At 39.3% G+C, this 17243-nt stretch overlaps 1 protein-coding gene across 1 annotated transcript; it reads right to left on the bottom strand.

The window, feature by feature from the left end:
* Positions 1-1445: 1445 nt before the first annotated feature.
* LOC120520248 (exportin-2-like) lies at positions 1446-16134 on the bottom strand. The gene is made up of 3 exons (XM_039742764.1): positions 16027-16134; positions 5639-5870; positions 1446-2250 (listed from the first exon to the last, which is right to left on the bottom strand). The coding sequence occupies exons 1-3, from the start codon at positions 16053-16055 to the stop codon at positions 2161-2163; spliced, it is 351 nt and encodes a 116-aa protein (XP_039598698.1). The 5' UTR covers positions 16056-16134; the 3' UTR covers positions 1446-2160.
* Positions 16135-17243: the final 1109 nt, after the last annotated feature.

Raw genomic sequence — 17243 nt, forward strand, 5'->3', positions numbered from 1 at the left:
CACCGCATTCGCCACTCTGGACAGGTTGTTCAAATTCACCAGGTTTCCTTTTGGTCTCCATGGTGCACCACTGACTTTTCAGTGGATGATGGATCAGATTCTGTTACCACATTCTACGTATGCTGGAGCGTATCTTGATGATGTCATTTTAGTAATGATTGGAGGTCGAAGCTTGACAGCCTGCAAGCTGTGCTTAACAGCTTGAGGCTGACTGGGTTGACAGCAAACCCTGAGAAGTGTAAACTGGATGTGTCAGAAACATTATTTGGGGTATTCTATGGAGAACGGTTTGATTAAACCACAGCTGGATGAGGCGGGGGAGGTGCTTGTGTACAGTAGAACAGAAGCAGGTTTGAGCTTTCCTCAGACTCGCTATTACAGATTAATTCGAATTTTGCATATACAGAAACTCTTCTCATAGACCTGACGAAAGGAAAAAAAAAAACATGCCATTGCACAGACAGATGATTGTAAGAGGACCTTCTAGCTTAAAAGCGCTTTGTCATGGTTCTCCCAAATCCAGACTTTTCTAAATAATTCATTCTACAGCTGGATGTGAGTGCTTTTGGTTTGGGGGCTGTGCTCTCAGTGATTCAATGGGGAGAAACATTCCCATCACATTTATGAGCAGGAAATTGCTTCCCAGGGAGTGCCATTTACTTCACCACTGAGAAAGAATGTATGGCTATCAAGTAGGTGGTGGAGACTCTATGCTTTTACTAATGTGGTCGGTGATTTATCCTGGTGACTGACCATGCTCCACTCCAATGGCTACAGACAGAAGGATACAAATGCCCGGCTCACTCGGTGGTTTATTAGCTTGCAGCCACTTGTTTTTGATATTCACCACTGTCCCGATGGTGTAGACATTAATGCTGATGTTCTCTTGTGTCTTGCTGAGCCCAGCTTAGCCAGTCACTTTGTCCATACTGGAGTGAACAAAGCTAAGGTGGGAGTGGGGGTGTAGACGTTCGACTTTTGAGCTAATTTTGAGACCCTCCCCAATGGTGCTGGATGCTTAAATGCGATTGGACAAGTCTGTTGAGGCTTGCTTGTCCGTCACAGAGGCAACCGCAGATTCACAGCGCCACCAAGGCATTTGCAAATTCATAGCCTCCTTGCGTAACATGTCTCTCACCATTTGCTGTATCCCTGGTAGCTCCGCTTGAAAAAATACCCTGACTGTTCCTGCTTTGATGGGGAGTAAGTAAGCTATTCAAATGTATCAATAGCCTGGAGTGAAGATCACTTTCAGAAAAATTCAAAACTTAAAATACCTGTTAGACAAAGGTTTCTTAGCACTGTACAGTAGTTTATCTATGCCCAAAGCTATCTGATGCCTAACAAGTACTCAGGGCAGTTGTATGTTTTGTTTACTTTGTTTTACACAACTGCACCCATCATTACCACCCACTTTTTCCTTTAACATAAAAGCACAAACCAAGTTTACACAAGTGCTTTTTATTTAATTCACATTTCATTCCAATTCAATGAACTGAGAAGGACAAGTACAAATAAAACACACTCCTTTCTGAAAAAAAAATTAGAGGTGTTATAATAGAAAATTTTTTTTAATAGGACATAATTTACCACTCTAAATACCACTTTACAGATGGTGTAGGAACTTTTGCCTGTCTGTTTATAGTTTCTTTTTTGGAAACAGGGTTTATACTCTAGAGCAGAGCAAATACTAATGTGAATCACTGAAACTCCAGTGACATATCGAACAGATACAAATATACAGTGTGTAATGCAAGGCCTGAAAATGTTTTCCTGCAACATTTCTCCAATGTTACAATTATTCCCATTAGATCGAGAAACAAAAATGGTGAATTTTACACCAGTATTTCTGTAAGAAAATGGAGTCTACCTCATCGTATTTTATTTAACATGAATACTGTTCAGATGCCAGTCAGGTTTTCGGAGTCTAGTTATATCAATATAAATGTACTTAAAAGTCTTAAAACATCCCATTAAGCAGACCTCATGTCCTCTTTTAATTAAGCGTCCAAAGGTTTGTAATGTTTGCCATGATAGCGTCAGCATCATCTCACTGTGGTAACAAAAACAGGGTGTCTGATGAGGCTTTGAAACTGCTATGTGCACTGTGCTCTGAAAACAGTCTAGAAAATGGAACAAGCCTGGGATCTTATGCTTGTTTCAGATGAGCTGGACACTGGCTGCCTGAAGGTAACCATGCAGATATTGCAACGTGTCTGGACTTAAATTGGTATTCAACATAGATGAGACCTGAAAAGGAAAAAAAAAAAAATCCTCAATGACTTGGCAAAAAAATAGAAAAAGATCACAGCCACCTACATAGGTAGGTGGTCTTAAACTTATGAAACTTCCCACTTAATACAGAACTTACACTCTCCAACACTCTGTTATACTATAAACAATGAACAATGAGCATGTAGAGAAAAACAAAATTTGCTTTATGGTATCTTCTGTCATTAATAAGAATTAAAGACGCAGGTTGGAAGCTTGGCTGATAGCGATCGACACACCCATCACATGTTGAACCACCTGAATTGGGACCAGAATGTAACCCCCAAATTTTTCCTGTATGTTGGAGGACCTGCTTGCATGCAGATGAGAAATAAATCACCCAAGAGTCTACTGCCTTGTGTGTCACTAGAAGTGTTACAGCTAGTCAACATAGCAAGTAATGTAGGATTTCTTCCCCAACCACAACCAGGAAATGAAAAATATGCTAAACTATGTTTCTTTGACAAGGGATTATTATTATTTTTTTTTTGTAAAATCCAAGGACAGCCATTATAAAATCCTGAACATCCTTGTTATAGATAATAAAAACTACAATATGATACATTACCACATTAGACTCCTTTAAAAGAAGCATCATTTATACTTGATATTCTTTGGTTGCAGAATAACATATTTCACTAGACATAGTAAACCTACTAGCTCCATGGAGAAACTCTAAGTTTCCAATACTTACACCCACCATTTTATCTTTATGGCCAATGGCTAAAAAATTTTGACCAGCAGAGAAAATGAACTAATAGACAGACCAGACTGCTCCAAAACAGTGTTCTTTCTTTATCTGCATTAGCCACTACTGTCCCAACAATAGTAAAAATCACTTATTTTGTTGCTTAGGATTTTGATGACTCATATTTAAATGACAGTTTCCCCATGTACTGCTAGGGTCTGTTTTTTGGCTGTTGGGGTTTGCTCTTGCTGTAGCTACCACTGAAGCCATTAGAATAATGATGTAAAAAATAGCACAAAGTGTGCGTGATGCCCAGAATCGTTAACTTAAGTTGTATATTCAAACCTTATTTTTTGGCTAATTTGGTAACCCTTATTCAAATCTATCACAGAAAAGCACCTAACACAAAAGCAACTAATTAAGAAATCATAGAGAAGTATAGGTGCTCTGTGACAACAGATAATTTCATGAACTACAACAAAACCTAAACTGTGAATATACACTCACCTAAAGGATTATTAGGAACACCTGTTCAATTTCTCATTAATGCAATTATCTAATCAACCAATCACATGGCAGTTGCTTCAATACATTTAGGGGTGTGGTCCTGGTCAAGACAATCTCCTGAACTCCAAACTTAATGTCAGAATGGGAAAGAAAGGTGATTTAAGCAATTTTGAGCGTGGCATGGTTGTTGGTGCCAGACGGGCCGGTCTAAGAATTTCACTATCTGCTCAGTTACTGGGATTTTCACGCACAGCCATTTCTAGGGTTTACAAAGAATGGTGTGAAAAGGGAAAAACATCCAGTATGCGGCAGTCCTGTGGGCGAAAATGCCTTGTTGATGCTAGAGGTCAGAGGAGAATGGGCCGACTGACTCAAGCTGATAGAAGAGCAACTTTGACTGAAATAACCACTCGTTACAACCGAGGTATGCAGCAAAGCATTTGTGAAGCCACAACACGCACAACCTTGAGGCGGATGGGCTACAACAGCTGAAGACCTCACCGGGTACCACTCATCTCCACTACAAATAGGAAAAAGAGGCTACAATTTGCACAAGCTCACCAAAATTGGACAGTTGAAGACTGGAAAAATGTTGCCTGGTTTGATGAGTCTCGATTTCGGTTGAGACATTCAAATGGTAGAGTCAGAATTTGGCGTAAACAGAATGAGAACATGGATCCATCCTGCCTTGTTACCACTGTGCAGGCTGGTGGTGTAATGGTGTGGGTGATGTTTTCTTGGCACACTTTAGGCCCCTTAGTGCCAATTGGACATCATTTAAATGCCACGGGCTACCTGAGCATTGTTTCTGACCATGTCCATCCCTTCATGACCACCATGTACCCATCCTCTGATGGCTACTTCCAGCAGGATAATGCACCATGTCACAAAGCTCGAATCATTTCAAATTGGTTTCTTGAACATGACAATGAGTTCACTGTACTAAAATGGCCCCCCCAGTCACTAGATCTCAACCCCATAGAGCATCTTTGGGATGTGGTGGAACGGAGCTTGTGCCCTGGATGTGCATCCCACAAATCTCCATCAACTGCAAGATGCTATCCTATCAATATGGGCCAACATTTCTAAAGAATGCTTTCAGCACCTTGTTGAATCAATGCAATGTAGAATTAAGGCAGTTCTGAAGGCAAAAGGGGGTAAAACACCGTGTTAGTATGGTGATCCTAATAATCCTATAGGTGAGTGTATATTGAAAAAAACACAAAAAAAACCCACTATGTGTGTCTCTCTCATGGGTTTGTTATGCAACACAATTTGAGCTTAAAACCTTGAAAATGAGGGACAATATGTGGACTGACTTCCTCAGAAACTCAGTCTTCAGAATTTCTAAATCATATGTTTCTCTCTTGGTCAAACAAACTGTATGTCATTGACAATAAAACAGATATAGTGACTGACTGCCCTGAAGAGGATTCATGATTTACCAGCGATGCCCAGCTATTACAAATTATTTTATCAAGCACTTTTTTAATAAAATTGTTGGAAATTGTTGGCACCCGAAGATGCTTATCTACAGACTAACTTGAAAATATAGGTCACTTAATTCAAACATTTGTTAAACTGGAGGGGTACAAGAAATCTATTGGAACTTATTCCTTTTAAGCATGCAGTGGAGGAGTTGGTCACAACTATTTGAGCCGCAGGTGTTAGCTCTCAAGACTAAAGTTTAGAAAGGAGACAGAAGCAGTCCTTGTAGACCAAACTGGAATGCCAAAAACTGCACCTGCCAACATCGGCAACAATTAATGTTCAAAGCATAATCACATTCTAGTGGATACTACTGGATCTTGAGTGTTTCAAACATGTATATCTGGGACAGTACATGAGGAGTTCAGAAACCATGTCAGTTTTAAATTCTTCTTAATCAGAATCCTAAATCAAGGATTTACTTCATTATTCAAGCAGGGTTAAATCCTTTAAACTCTTTTTCCAATACATTAAATTCCTGACAGAAGCATATAGATAACGCTTGATTCATTTTGAAGCATACCACTCTTCTTGTGCAGTCAGTTCTATGACATGAAACCTAGTTATTATGCTTTGAACTTGAAAAATGTGGTTGTAGTGCAGAGAAGTATCCTTTTATTCCAAAGACCCAGAAATAATGAGTAAAAAATTCTCTCCACCTTTTCTATTTAAAAAGAAACATACCCTTCCAGGACATGCGCTAGATAGCTTGTGCAGTGATTGAGCTAAGTGGATCTTCGGGTTGCTCACTGATTCTCCAATAGGATCATGTTCCTTTTTACCAGCAAATGCAAGCTGAGAGAAGGCAGTCTGGTATCCAGGAGTATCTTCAATATCAATGAAGTGTTCATCATCTGGAATGCTGTCATCTTCAGGCAACTCAAACAAGCCAATCAGTGCTTGCAGTAACGGGATCCTCATCACATGCAAAAGGAAGGGGAGAAATTGAACTCAAAAGTGGACTCTCAAAGTGGAAAGAAATAGGTATTTATATTATTAAAAGGACAACAACAATAAAATCTAAACAAAGTGCAAAGCCAGAACACACCACCACCAAACAACTATTTTATCCAAAATGTAAAAGATTTTAACATTATGTGCCCCAATCTGACTATAGAGCTTCCAGCTAATGAATTTAAAAAAAGGAAAAAAAGAAGCGTGACATGGAGAAACAGAAGTCTTTCACATACAGGCATGTCCCATGAATTAATCGTTAAATTGCTGTGTCACTATCACTAAGTTAATCAGGCAGAAGGTTAAAAACATAACCTAAAATCAATCTCTGCACACATCCTGGTAATTGTAAATTAAATGAACTTCCAATCATGTTACCTATCTCATAAATACCTGTAGAAATCTTGACAATTTTCCAAGCGTATTGTGGTTAGTCTTTCAGTATAAATTAGCTACAAAGCTGGCAATCTCTTTTTATAACCAATGCCAAAGTAACACAAATCCATTATGATGGTAGAAAGAACACAAAGCTATATTACCATGAATCATTATAATCTTTGTAAAACAAATACTGGTCCTTCATAAAGAAAGAGTATTCAGCTCAATAAGACTGTCACATGCCAAATATCGACCCTAGAGGGTGAGCAGAATATGAAAAGAAATTCAAAGTCATCCAATTATATGTCATTGCCCATGCTGGAGCAAAGTACATCGATGAGGGCAGACTGTTGGTTCTACAATACAAATTTAAAGAGGTGCCTGGTTCAGGAGCAGAGCTGACAAAGGTAGTCCTCAAAGTTCTACCTGTCTAAATTTACTATTTTGTTATAACCAGGACAAAATTGAGGGTATAGAGGTGACTGAACCACTAGGGTCAAATGACAATAATAAAATTCTCAGTTTTGCATTAGGGAACAGATGCAAATACAAACTCTTAAGTTTGATAGGGCAAGTTTCAAACAGATGCTGCAAAGTATAATGCGGAAGAGCTGCAGAATAAGTTTAAAAACATTTTACATATGATATAGGACTGAATAAATCCCAAAAAAACTAGAAATAGTAGGAAATAAAAAAAAAATCTGCAGAGGTTAAGTAAGGAGAAGTAGATAAGGAGCAAATGAACAAATAGTTGTGTATGGTGTACAAGTCTAATAATTCCAATGTGAAAAGTAAGGGATTTGAGGGTATTAGAGAAGCTAAAAAGCAATTAGAGAGGAATACTGCAGATAAGGCCAAAGATGACCCAAAGAAATTCTTTCAGAATTTTAGGAGAAAAAGAACATGTGGTGAAGTGTATCAGGAATATTAAAGAACTAAAATACACAGACTATGAAACAACAGATGCTCTAAACTTGCATTTTTCTGAGGTCTTTACTTTCGAGGAAGTGCATAACCTCCTAGAGATAACAGGGACTACTAAGGAGGTGCTATGTAATCTGGAAATTGTAGAGGGAGAAGTACTGCTCAAATTCAATAGACTGAAATGAAAAGAAATCACCAGGACCTGATATTGATCCTCAAATGCTTAATGAAGCTACTGAGTACAATACAATTTATTTGGAACACTTGCATTTCATATGTGTTCCGGGTCAACAACGATCTATGCACAGTAAACAAATCATTAAAACAGAAACATAGACAAAATGTAGACATGAAGTGTATGTGTGAAGCCTGAATTCCAAATATCAAAGAAACACTTTCACAAAAGATACAAGTATAACAGAACAAATCCACTTTTTTCCAAGACTATAATAGAAGAAAAAGAAGTCAGGTTAGTGTTGCGTGTTGCCCTGACTTCTCGGGTAGTATACTGGTGAGAGCTGCTGACTCCAATTAAGAAGGTTCTGGGTTCGAGTCTTAATCAATCAACATTTATTTATATAGCACATATTCATACAAAAAAATGTAGCTCAAAGTGCTTTACAAAATGAATAGAAAAATAGAAGACACAATGAAAAATAAACACAAGTCAACATTAATTAACATAGAATAAGAGTAAGGTCCATGGCCAGGTGGACAGAAAAAAAAAAAACTCCAAAGGCCGGAGAAAAAAAAAATAAAATCTGTAGGGGTTCCAGACCAAGAGACCCCAATCCCTCTGGGCAATCTACCTAACATAAGTCAAACAGTCCTCTTTGTATTTAGGGTTTTCATGGAAGGACCTGATGATGATGGTCACGTAGACTTCTGGCTTTCAGTCCATCAATGTTGGTGCATCATGATGCTTTGAGTAGGTGGTGGTGGCAGGCCGCCACCACAAAAAAACCGGAAAAAAGAAACAGAAGAGACATCTCCCAACATAAACATTTTGAGTAGTGAGCTGTTCTTATTGTTAATATTATACAATAAAAGCATACATTTGATTTGCGTCTGTAACAGTCACTGTAAATGTATAGTACTTGTCAAAGTTAGCGTCTTTTTTTTTTTTAGTTTTACTTTATTTACTTATCTTCCTACAGCATAAAGGCACAAGTATAATGCAGAGCTTCCTCTGTTTGATTGTCAAGGGCATGCTCACAAATTACATGAGCAATACCACGAAAAATACCTGCTGACACTTTAGTACGCGAGCAATGGTACGAGAATGCAGTTAGACTTTTTTGGGCACATGCACCACGCTAGTGTTTAGATCTGGACGGTGTAGCGATGGTGAGCTCTGTAAGCTGTGCTGTTTCTTTGAAGGACAGGCGATTGGCAGGATGACGCCTGCCATCTTTCTCCTTTACGCCTGGTGCAGCTATTCAAGCTTCCTGAACCCCCCCACTCTCCCGATCTGACACCGATTTCAAATAAAAAGACGCGCTATAATAGAGGTGAACTCAGATTGGAGAAAACAGAAGCCTTCCACACCAGGTGCAGCTGCGTTGTTCTTATATGTGAGTGGACATTTCTTGCGGGAGGGCTTCTGTTTTCGCATTGAAGCAATATTACTTGAAAACGAACAGCATTTGAATACACGCTGGCGCTGTTACAGAAGGCGTGAGCTTATTCAGTGAAGCAAGATCAACGCACAGTACATGCAATATTATTGGAAAACGAACAGAGTCAGATCGGGCGTATTTTCAAACCCGATCTGATGGTGTTCGTTTTTAAATAATATTGCATTAGTGCGATGATGTTTTCACATATATTGTCTCTTTCTTTCATCTTGTGGTTTTGTAATCAGTGACAGCGTGGTTCCCCCTCCCGATCTTGCCAGTCCCCATATGTTGCTGTATGCTGTTTCTTTTGTACTCCAGGACATACAGAGGACAGAATAGTACAGAGCAGTAAGTTTCAAGTTCAGCGCTATATGCAATCATCCGATTCAAATGTTAACAGTTCACACACACGCAAGGATCGTCCTTTCTGCATTTACAATGTGTGTGTGTACCTGTTACAATGTACGCACTTCTCTATGCTGTGGTTTCTATTACACTGAAAGAAAGAGACAATATATGTGAAAACATCATCGCACTAATGCAATATTATTTGAAAATGAACAGCAAGATCGGGTGTGGAAATGTGCTGCCGCTGTTACTTAGAGTCAGATCAGGAGCTTATTCAGTGCATTATATAGTTTATGCCTACATTTTGACATTTACTACTAAAATATGAAAAACATTTCTGTTTTACAAATGTGTTTACACAGATTACTGTACAAACGGAACACACATGAAATGCGTGTGTTCCAAATAACGATCTATTATTTCCACTCTAAAACTCCACTTCACTCTCAGATAATCAATCAAGGCATGAGCTGGGAGAAATTTGTGCACGTTCTAAGTCGGTGGGGGGATGGAATAGCCGGCTGCTTGCAGCTTGTCTTTATCGGCACATTTTGAAGACAAAGGACGCTGGTGGAGAGGTTTGAACGGATTTATGGTGGGTCAGATCTATGAGATTTTTCAGAGGCTCTGGTAATTCTAGTGTTAAGTAGTCATAGTGGACTCGTCACTATCAAGTTTCAGACAGTGTTGAGAACCGATTAAGGCAGCTAACAGAATGTTAGTTCATAAAACACAATGTGTAGAGAACAAGTCAAAGGAGGTTATACTTGGGGTTTGACCGATTATGGAACTTAAAAGGGGTACGGAAAGTATTCAGACCCCCTTCAATTTTTCACTCTTTGTTATATTGCAGCCATTTGCTAAAATTATTTAAATTAATTTTTTCCTCATTAATGCACACACAGCACCCCATATTGACAGACAAAAAAAAAGAATTTTGAAATTGTTGCAGATTTATTAAAAAGAGAAAACTGAAATATCACATGGTCCTAAGTATTCAGACCCTTTGCTTACACTCATATTTACCTCAGGTGCTTTCCATTTCTTCTGATCATCCTTGAGATCACCTTCATTTGAGTCCAGCTATGTTTGATTATACTGATTGGACTTGATTAGGAAAGCCACACACCTGTCTATATAAGACCCAGCTTGCAATGCTTGTCAGAGCAAATGAGAATCAGGAGGTCAAAGGAACTGCCTGAAGAGCTCAGAGACAGAATTGTGGCAAGGCACAGATCTGGCCAAGGTTACAAAAAATTCTGCTCCACTTAAGGTTCCCTAAGAAAACACAATGTGTAGAGAACAAGTCAAAGGAGGTTATACTTGGGGTTTGACCGATTATGGAACTTAAAAGGGGTACGGAAAGTATTCAGACCCCCTTCAATTTTTCACTCTTTGTTATATTGCAGCCATTTGCTAAAATTATTTAAATTAATTTTTTTCCTCATTAATGCACACACAGCACCCCATATTGACAGACAAAAAAAAGAATTTTTGAAATTGTTGCAGATTTATTAAAAAAGAAAAACTGAAATATCACATGGTCCTAAGTATTCAGACCCTTTTATGATGTGATCATAGGTAGGGTTTCCTTCTGGTGGCTTTTCCAATGATTGTTGAGTGTTGTACAGTGTTTGAAAAACAAAATTACACTTTGGAATTGTCATCAGCTGACGATTCTAGACCAGAGTAACAATCCCGCAAGTTCTATAACCACTAAGACCAGAAAAGGGCACCCAAAATGTTTCAAATACCACATCTTGAAAACATTTTTTCCAAATCATGAATATAATCGTAATTGTACCTTGGTGTTTTCTATAAGAAAATCCACTGTTTTTAGATGACTGCTGTCAAACCTACATTTATTTATTTTTTTACTTCAAATGTCAACAAAATATGGCAATAATGGTATCCAAACATTAGCATGGAACTGTATATTATTTATAATATATACAGAGACAATAACACATACAGTATATTTTACATATACACAAACATACAATATGCATGTGTGTGTGTGTGTGTGTATATATATATATATATATATATATATATATATATATATATATATACACAAAAAAATTAAAGGAACACTTTTAATCAGAGTATAGCATAAAGTCAATGAAACTTATGGGATATTAATCTGGTCAGTTAAGTAGCAGAGGGGGTTGTTAATCAGTTTCAGCTGCTGTGGTGTTAATGAAATTAACAATAGGTGCACTAGAGGGGCAACAATGAGATGACCCCCAAAACAGGAATGGTTTATTAACAGGTGGAAGCCACTGACATTTTTCCCTCCTCATCTTTTCTGACTTTTTTTTTCACTAGTTTTACATTTCGCTATGGTCAGTGTAACTACTGGTAGCATGAGGCGAAACCTGGACCCTACAGAGGTTGCACAGGAAATCCAACTTCTACAGGATGGCACATCAATGTGTGTCATTGCCAGAAGGTTCGCAGTGTCTCCCAGCACTGTCTCAAGGGCATGGAGGAGATTCCAGGAGACAGGCAGTTAGTCTAGGAGAGCTGGACAGGACCATAGAAGGTCCTTAACCCATCAGCAGGACTGGTATCTGCTCCTTTGGACAAGGACAAACAGGATGAGCATTTCCAGAGCTCTACAAAATGATCTCCAGCAGGCCACTGGTGTGAATGTCTCTAACCAAACAATCAGAAACAGACTTCTTGAGGGTGGTCTGAGGGCCCAACGTCCTCTAGTGGGCCCTGTGCTCACAACCCAGAGCAGTAGAGCTCGATCGGCATTTACCATAGAATACCAGAATTGTCAGGTCCACCAATGGCACCCTGTGTTTTTCACAGACGAGAGCAGGTTCACCCTGAGCAGCTGTGATAGACGTGAAAGAGTCTGGAGAAGACAAGGAGAACGATATGCTGCCTGCAACGTCGTTCAACATGACAGGTTTGGTGGTGGGTCAGTGATGCTCTGGGGAGGCATATCCATGGAGGGACGCAGACTTCTACAAGCTAGACAAAGACACCTTGACTGCCATTATGTATCAGGATGAAATCCTTGGACCCACTGTTAGACCCTACGCTGGTGCAGTAGGTCCTGGTTTCCTCCTAATGCACGACAATGCCCGGCCTCATGTGGCAAGAGTATGCAGGCAGTACCTGGAGGATGAAGGAATTGAAACAATTGAATGGCCTTCACGATCCCCTGACTTAAACCCAATAGAACACCTGTGGGACATTATGTTTGGGTCCATTAGGCGCCACCAGGTTGCTCCTCAGACTGTACAACAGCTCAGGGATGCCCTCATAAAGATCTGGGAGGAAATGCCACAAGACACCATCCGTCGTCTCATTAGGAGCATGCCCCGACGTTGTCAAGCATGCATACAAGCTCGTGGGGGCCACACAAGATACTGAAAAGCATTTTGAGTAGCAGAAATTCAGTTTTTGAAAAAATGGACTAGCCTGCCACATCTTCATTTCACTCTGATTTTAGGGTGTCTAAACAATTGAGCCCTCTGTAGGCAGAAAACTTATTTCCATTAAAAGACTTGGCATCCTTTTGTTCCTAAAATAGTCCTGTCGTTATTTGTATAGATAGCCAACTTCATATTGAGATCTGGTGTATCTAATGTGTTTCTTTGTGTATATATATATATATATATATATACACACACACACACACACATATATATATATATATATATATACACACATATATATACACACACACAACATCCGGAAAGTATTCACAGCGACATCATTTTTTTCATCAGAATTCTACACACAACATCCCATAATGACAAAGTGAAAAAAATTTACTTGAGATTTTTGTAAATTTATTAAAAATAAAACAACTGAGAAATCACATGTACATAAGTATTCACAGCCTTTGTCATGAAGCTCCAAATTGAGCTCAAGTGCATCCTGTTTCCCCTGATCATCCTTGAGATGTTTCTGCAGCTTAATTGGAGTCCACCTGTGGGAAATTCAGTTGACTGGACATGATTTGGAAAGGCACACACCTGTCTATATAAGGTCCCACAGTTGACAGTTCATGTCAGAGTACAAACCAAGCATGAAGTCAAAGGAATTGTCTGTAGACCTCTGAGACAGGATTGTCTTGAGGCACAAATCTGGGGAAGGTTACAGAAAATTTTCTGCTGCTTTGAAGGTCTCAATGATCACAGTGGCCTCCATTATTCGTAAGTGGAAGAAGTTCGAAACCACCAGGACTCTTCCTAGAGCTGGTCGGCCATCTAAACTGAGCGATCGGGGGTGAAAGGCCTTAGTCAGGGAGGTGACCAAGAACCCGATGGTCACTATGTCAGAGCTCCAGAGGTCCTCTGTGGAGATAGGAGAACCTTCCAGAAGGACAACCATCTCTGCAGCAATCCATCAATCAGGCCTGTATGGTAGAGTGGCCAGACGGAAGCCACTCCTTAGTAAAAGGCACATGGCAGCCTGCCTGGAATTTGCCAAAAGGCACCTGAAGGACTCTCAGACCATGAGAAACAAAATTCTCTGTTCCGATGAGACAAAGATTGAACTCTGGTGTGAATGCCAGGCGTCACATTTGGAGGAAACCAGGCACCACTCATCACCAGGCCAATACCATCCCTACAGTGAAGCATGGTGGTGGCAGCATCAGGCTGTGGGGATGTTTTTCAGCGGCAGGGACTGGGAGACTAGTCAGGATAAAGGGAAAGATGACTGCAGCAATGTACAGAGACATCCTGGATGAAAACCTGCTCCAGAGCTCTTGACCTCAGACTGGGGCGACGGTTCATCTTTCAGCAGGACAACGACCCTAAGCACACAGCCAAGATATCAAAGGAGTGGCTTCAGGACAACTCTGTGAATGTCCTTGAGAGGCCCAGCTAGAGCTCAGACTTGAATCCGATTAAACATCTCTAGAGAGATCTTAAAATGGCAGTGGACTGACGCTTCCCATCCAACCTGATGGAGCTTGAGAGGTGCTGCAAAGGGGAATGGGCAAAACTGGCCAAGGATAGGTATGCCAAGCTTGTGGCATCATAGTCAAAAGAACTTGAGGCTGTAATTGCTGCCAAAGGTACATCGGCAAAGTATTGAGCAAAGGCTGTGAATACTTATGTACATGTGATTTCTCAGTTTTTAATTTTAATAAATTTGCAAAAACCTCAAGTAAACTTTTTTCACGTTGTCATTATGGGGTGTTGTGTGTAGAATTCTGAGGAAAAAAGTGAATTGAATCCATTTTGGAATAAGGCTGTAACATAAAATGTGGAAAAAGTGATGCGCTGTGAATACTTCCCGGATGCACTATATATATATATATATATATATATATATATATATATATATATATATATATATATATATATATATATATATATATATATAGTGATCCCTCGCTATATCATGATTCGACTTTCCCGGCTTCACTCCATCGCGGATTTTAAATGTAAGCATATCTAAATATATATCACGGATGTTTTGCTGGTTCATGGATTTCGCGGACAATGGGTCTTTCAATTTATGGTATATGCTTCCTCAGTTTGCTTGCCCAGTTGATTTCATACAAGGGACGCTATTGGTGGATGGCTGAAAGCTACCCAATCAGAGCAAGTATTACGTATTAAATAAAACTCCTCAATGATATATGATATGCTTCCCTCAGGGTGCTTTGCACACTTAAAAGCTGTAACAGCAAGTATGTATTTTTGATTGTTTGCTTTTCTCTGCTTCTCTCTCTCTCTCGACATTCTCTGCTCCTGACGGAGGGGGTGTGAGCAGAGGGGCTGTTTGCTTAGAAGATAGGGACGCTCCCCTAAAAAATGCTGAAAGACTACCTTCACATTGATCCCTTCCTTGCGGCCGCTTTATCGCGGTGCTTCCACTTAAAACCCAACAGCCCTATTGATTTTTGATTGTTTACTTCTCTCTCTCTCTCTCTAGCATTCTCTGCTCCTGATGCCCACTCCTTTGAAGAGGAAGATATGTTTTCATTCTTTTAATTATGAGAAACAACTGCCATATCTGTCTTTTCATGGAGCACAGTTTAAATTTTTGACTAAAGGGTGTTATTTCATGTCTAGAGGGCTCGAATAATGTTAAAAAAACGTATTTAGAAGGTTGTAAACAGGTTTTCTATGCTCTAACTGTGAAAATATTAGATTTATAAATAAAGAATCCTACTTCGTGGAAATTCATTTATCGCTGTAGAGTCTGGAATATATATATAAAAGCCAATGCACTGGAACAAAACACATGTTTTGATTCATCGCATTCATAAGTGCTTAAGACCGATTTCATGTAATGAAAATTCCAGCACACAGAAGAGCAGAACATAAAATTTAATAATAACCTACTAATGTTTGTCAGTTTAGTTTTGTATCATGGATACTACAATAAAAGAAAAAACTACTAAAAACAAATGTTCCTAGCGCTGGTGATATATTTCATCAAAATGGAAATTTGACACTATGACAAGTCAAAATGTTCACTTGATTTAACAGCGGACAACTTTTGTAGCTAATCACTCAGTATTACTGAATGTACAATTTTGCTGCCTTATTCAAGCCATACTAACCCAGCAAGTACACAGGTTGTGTGATCATTTTTTTAAAATACAATCCAACGCATGTTGGAATGTTACTTGTTTAACACTAAAACAATATATCTATTCGGAAATTACCTTTTTCAGTATTCCAAGTATCTGAACTTTTTCGGTCACTATTAAAATTAACAGTAAAAGCAATAGGAAAACAGACAATGGATATGGCTCAGAACAGTTTAGACTGTATACACTGATCTAGCCAATAAGCAAATAATAAGGTATAAATCATCTTCAGATATTGGAAAGCATTTGAAACCAAATTTATTAATAATTACCATAATTTTGTATAATCTGTGTCCATCATTGCAGGGCATTCTGTGAGTATCTTTGTTATCCCAACTGCACAAATTTTCTTCTCCACTAGGCCAGATACTTTCTGTACTTCTGAATGACAATCTTCTAAAACCATGCCAAACATCCTAAAAAACAAAATTTTTTGTTGAAATCATGGATGTTTAATGGATCAAGAGCAATCATTAAGATAATTAAAAATAGTGAAGACTGCTATTTAACACAAAATATTCCATATACTATTTCATCCACATATATAATTGTAATGCAAAAACTCAAATGTGAAAATTTGATAGGCAAGAATTGGAAATTGACAGTTTTTTCTTCTTTCAAAATTATTTTCACCTTTTGTGACAGAGGAACTTCAGCAAAATGGTAACAATTTCCACGCAATTAACTTAACAGTAAGCCAATACAGTGGTACCTCGGTATACATCCGCTTTGGAATAAGTCCAACTTGGTATACATCCTGTTTGGACACGAAACATTTTGCTTGGTATATGACCTTTGTTTGGAATACAACTCACGTGATACCCTTGTTAATTTCTCGAGAACAAAGCCACGACTGCCCACAAGCGTCCAGTGCACCAGTCGCTAGCATTCAGTGAACAGCCTGCACTATAACTCTCTGTGAATTTTCACGTGTGAGGTATAGCGGTTCACAGCTCCTGTCAAAGGCCAGTTTTAAAATAAATAATCACCGCGCTTGCGGCTTGGTGATGGGGCGTGGTGGTTGTGTGGCTGAAGCGGTTCTCAGGGCGATTCGTGATGTGGTCGTTTCTCACCTAAGTGCACAGGTGAGAAACCATCCGCATTCGTGACTGTTCCTGGGGCTGCTTATCTTGATAAATAGAAGCAAGTCGGCTAGATGGGGAGGAAAAAGAAAGAAAGGACGGAGGTTGAGAGAGAGAAAGAGACGGTGCAGGAGAGCGTTGCAGCTGAACAGGGAGCCTGGGTGTTGGGCTGACACCCGGGTAATAGTAGTAGTGGTCACTCCCGCTGAGTGATCATGGACCGGGATTGACTGAAAGGAGGATGACTCTCTGTGTAAGGACTTAGGCGAGTGTATTCCCCAGCATAGGCGCCCTGGTCGCTGTGGATCTCAAATCGCTGTCAGGAGGAGCCTACCGGAGCCAGGGATCGGAGAGGTGAACCAAAGTAATAATCGTAAACTAAAACGAAAACGAAGACTAAAACTATT

Source organism: Polypterus senegalus, unplaced genomic scaffold (genome assembly GCF_016835505.1).
Source record: "Polypterus senegalus isolate Bchr_013 unplaced genomic scaffold, ASM1683550v1 scaffold_2330, whole genome shotgun sequence".
Taxonomy (NCBI): Eukaryota; Metazoa; Chordata; class Cladistia; order Polypteriformes; family Polypteridae; genus Polypterus; species Polypterus senegalus.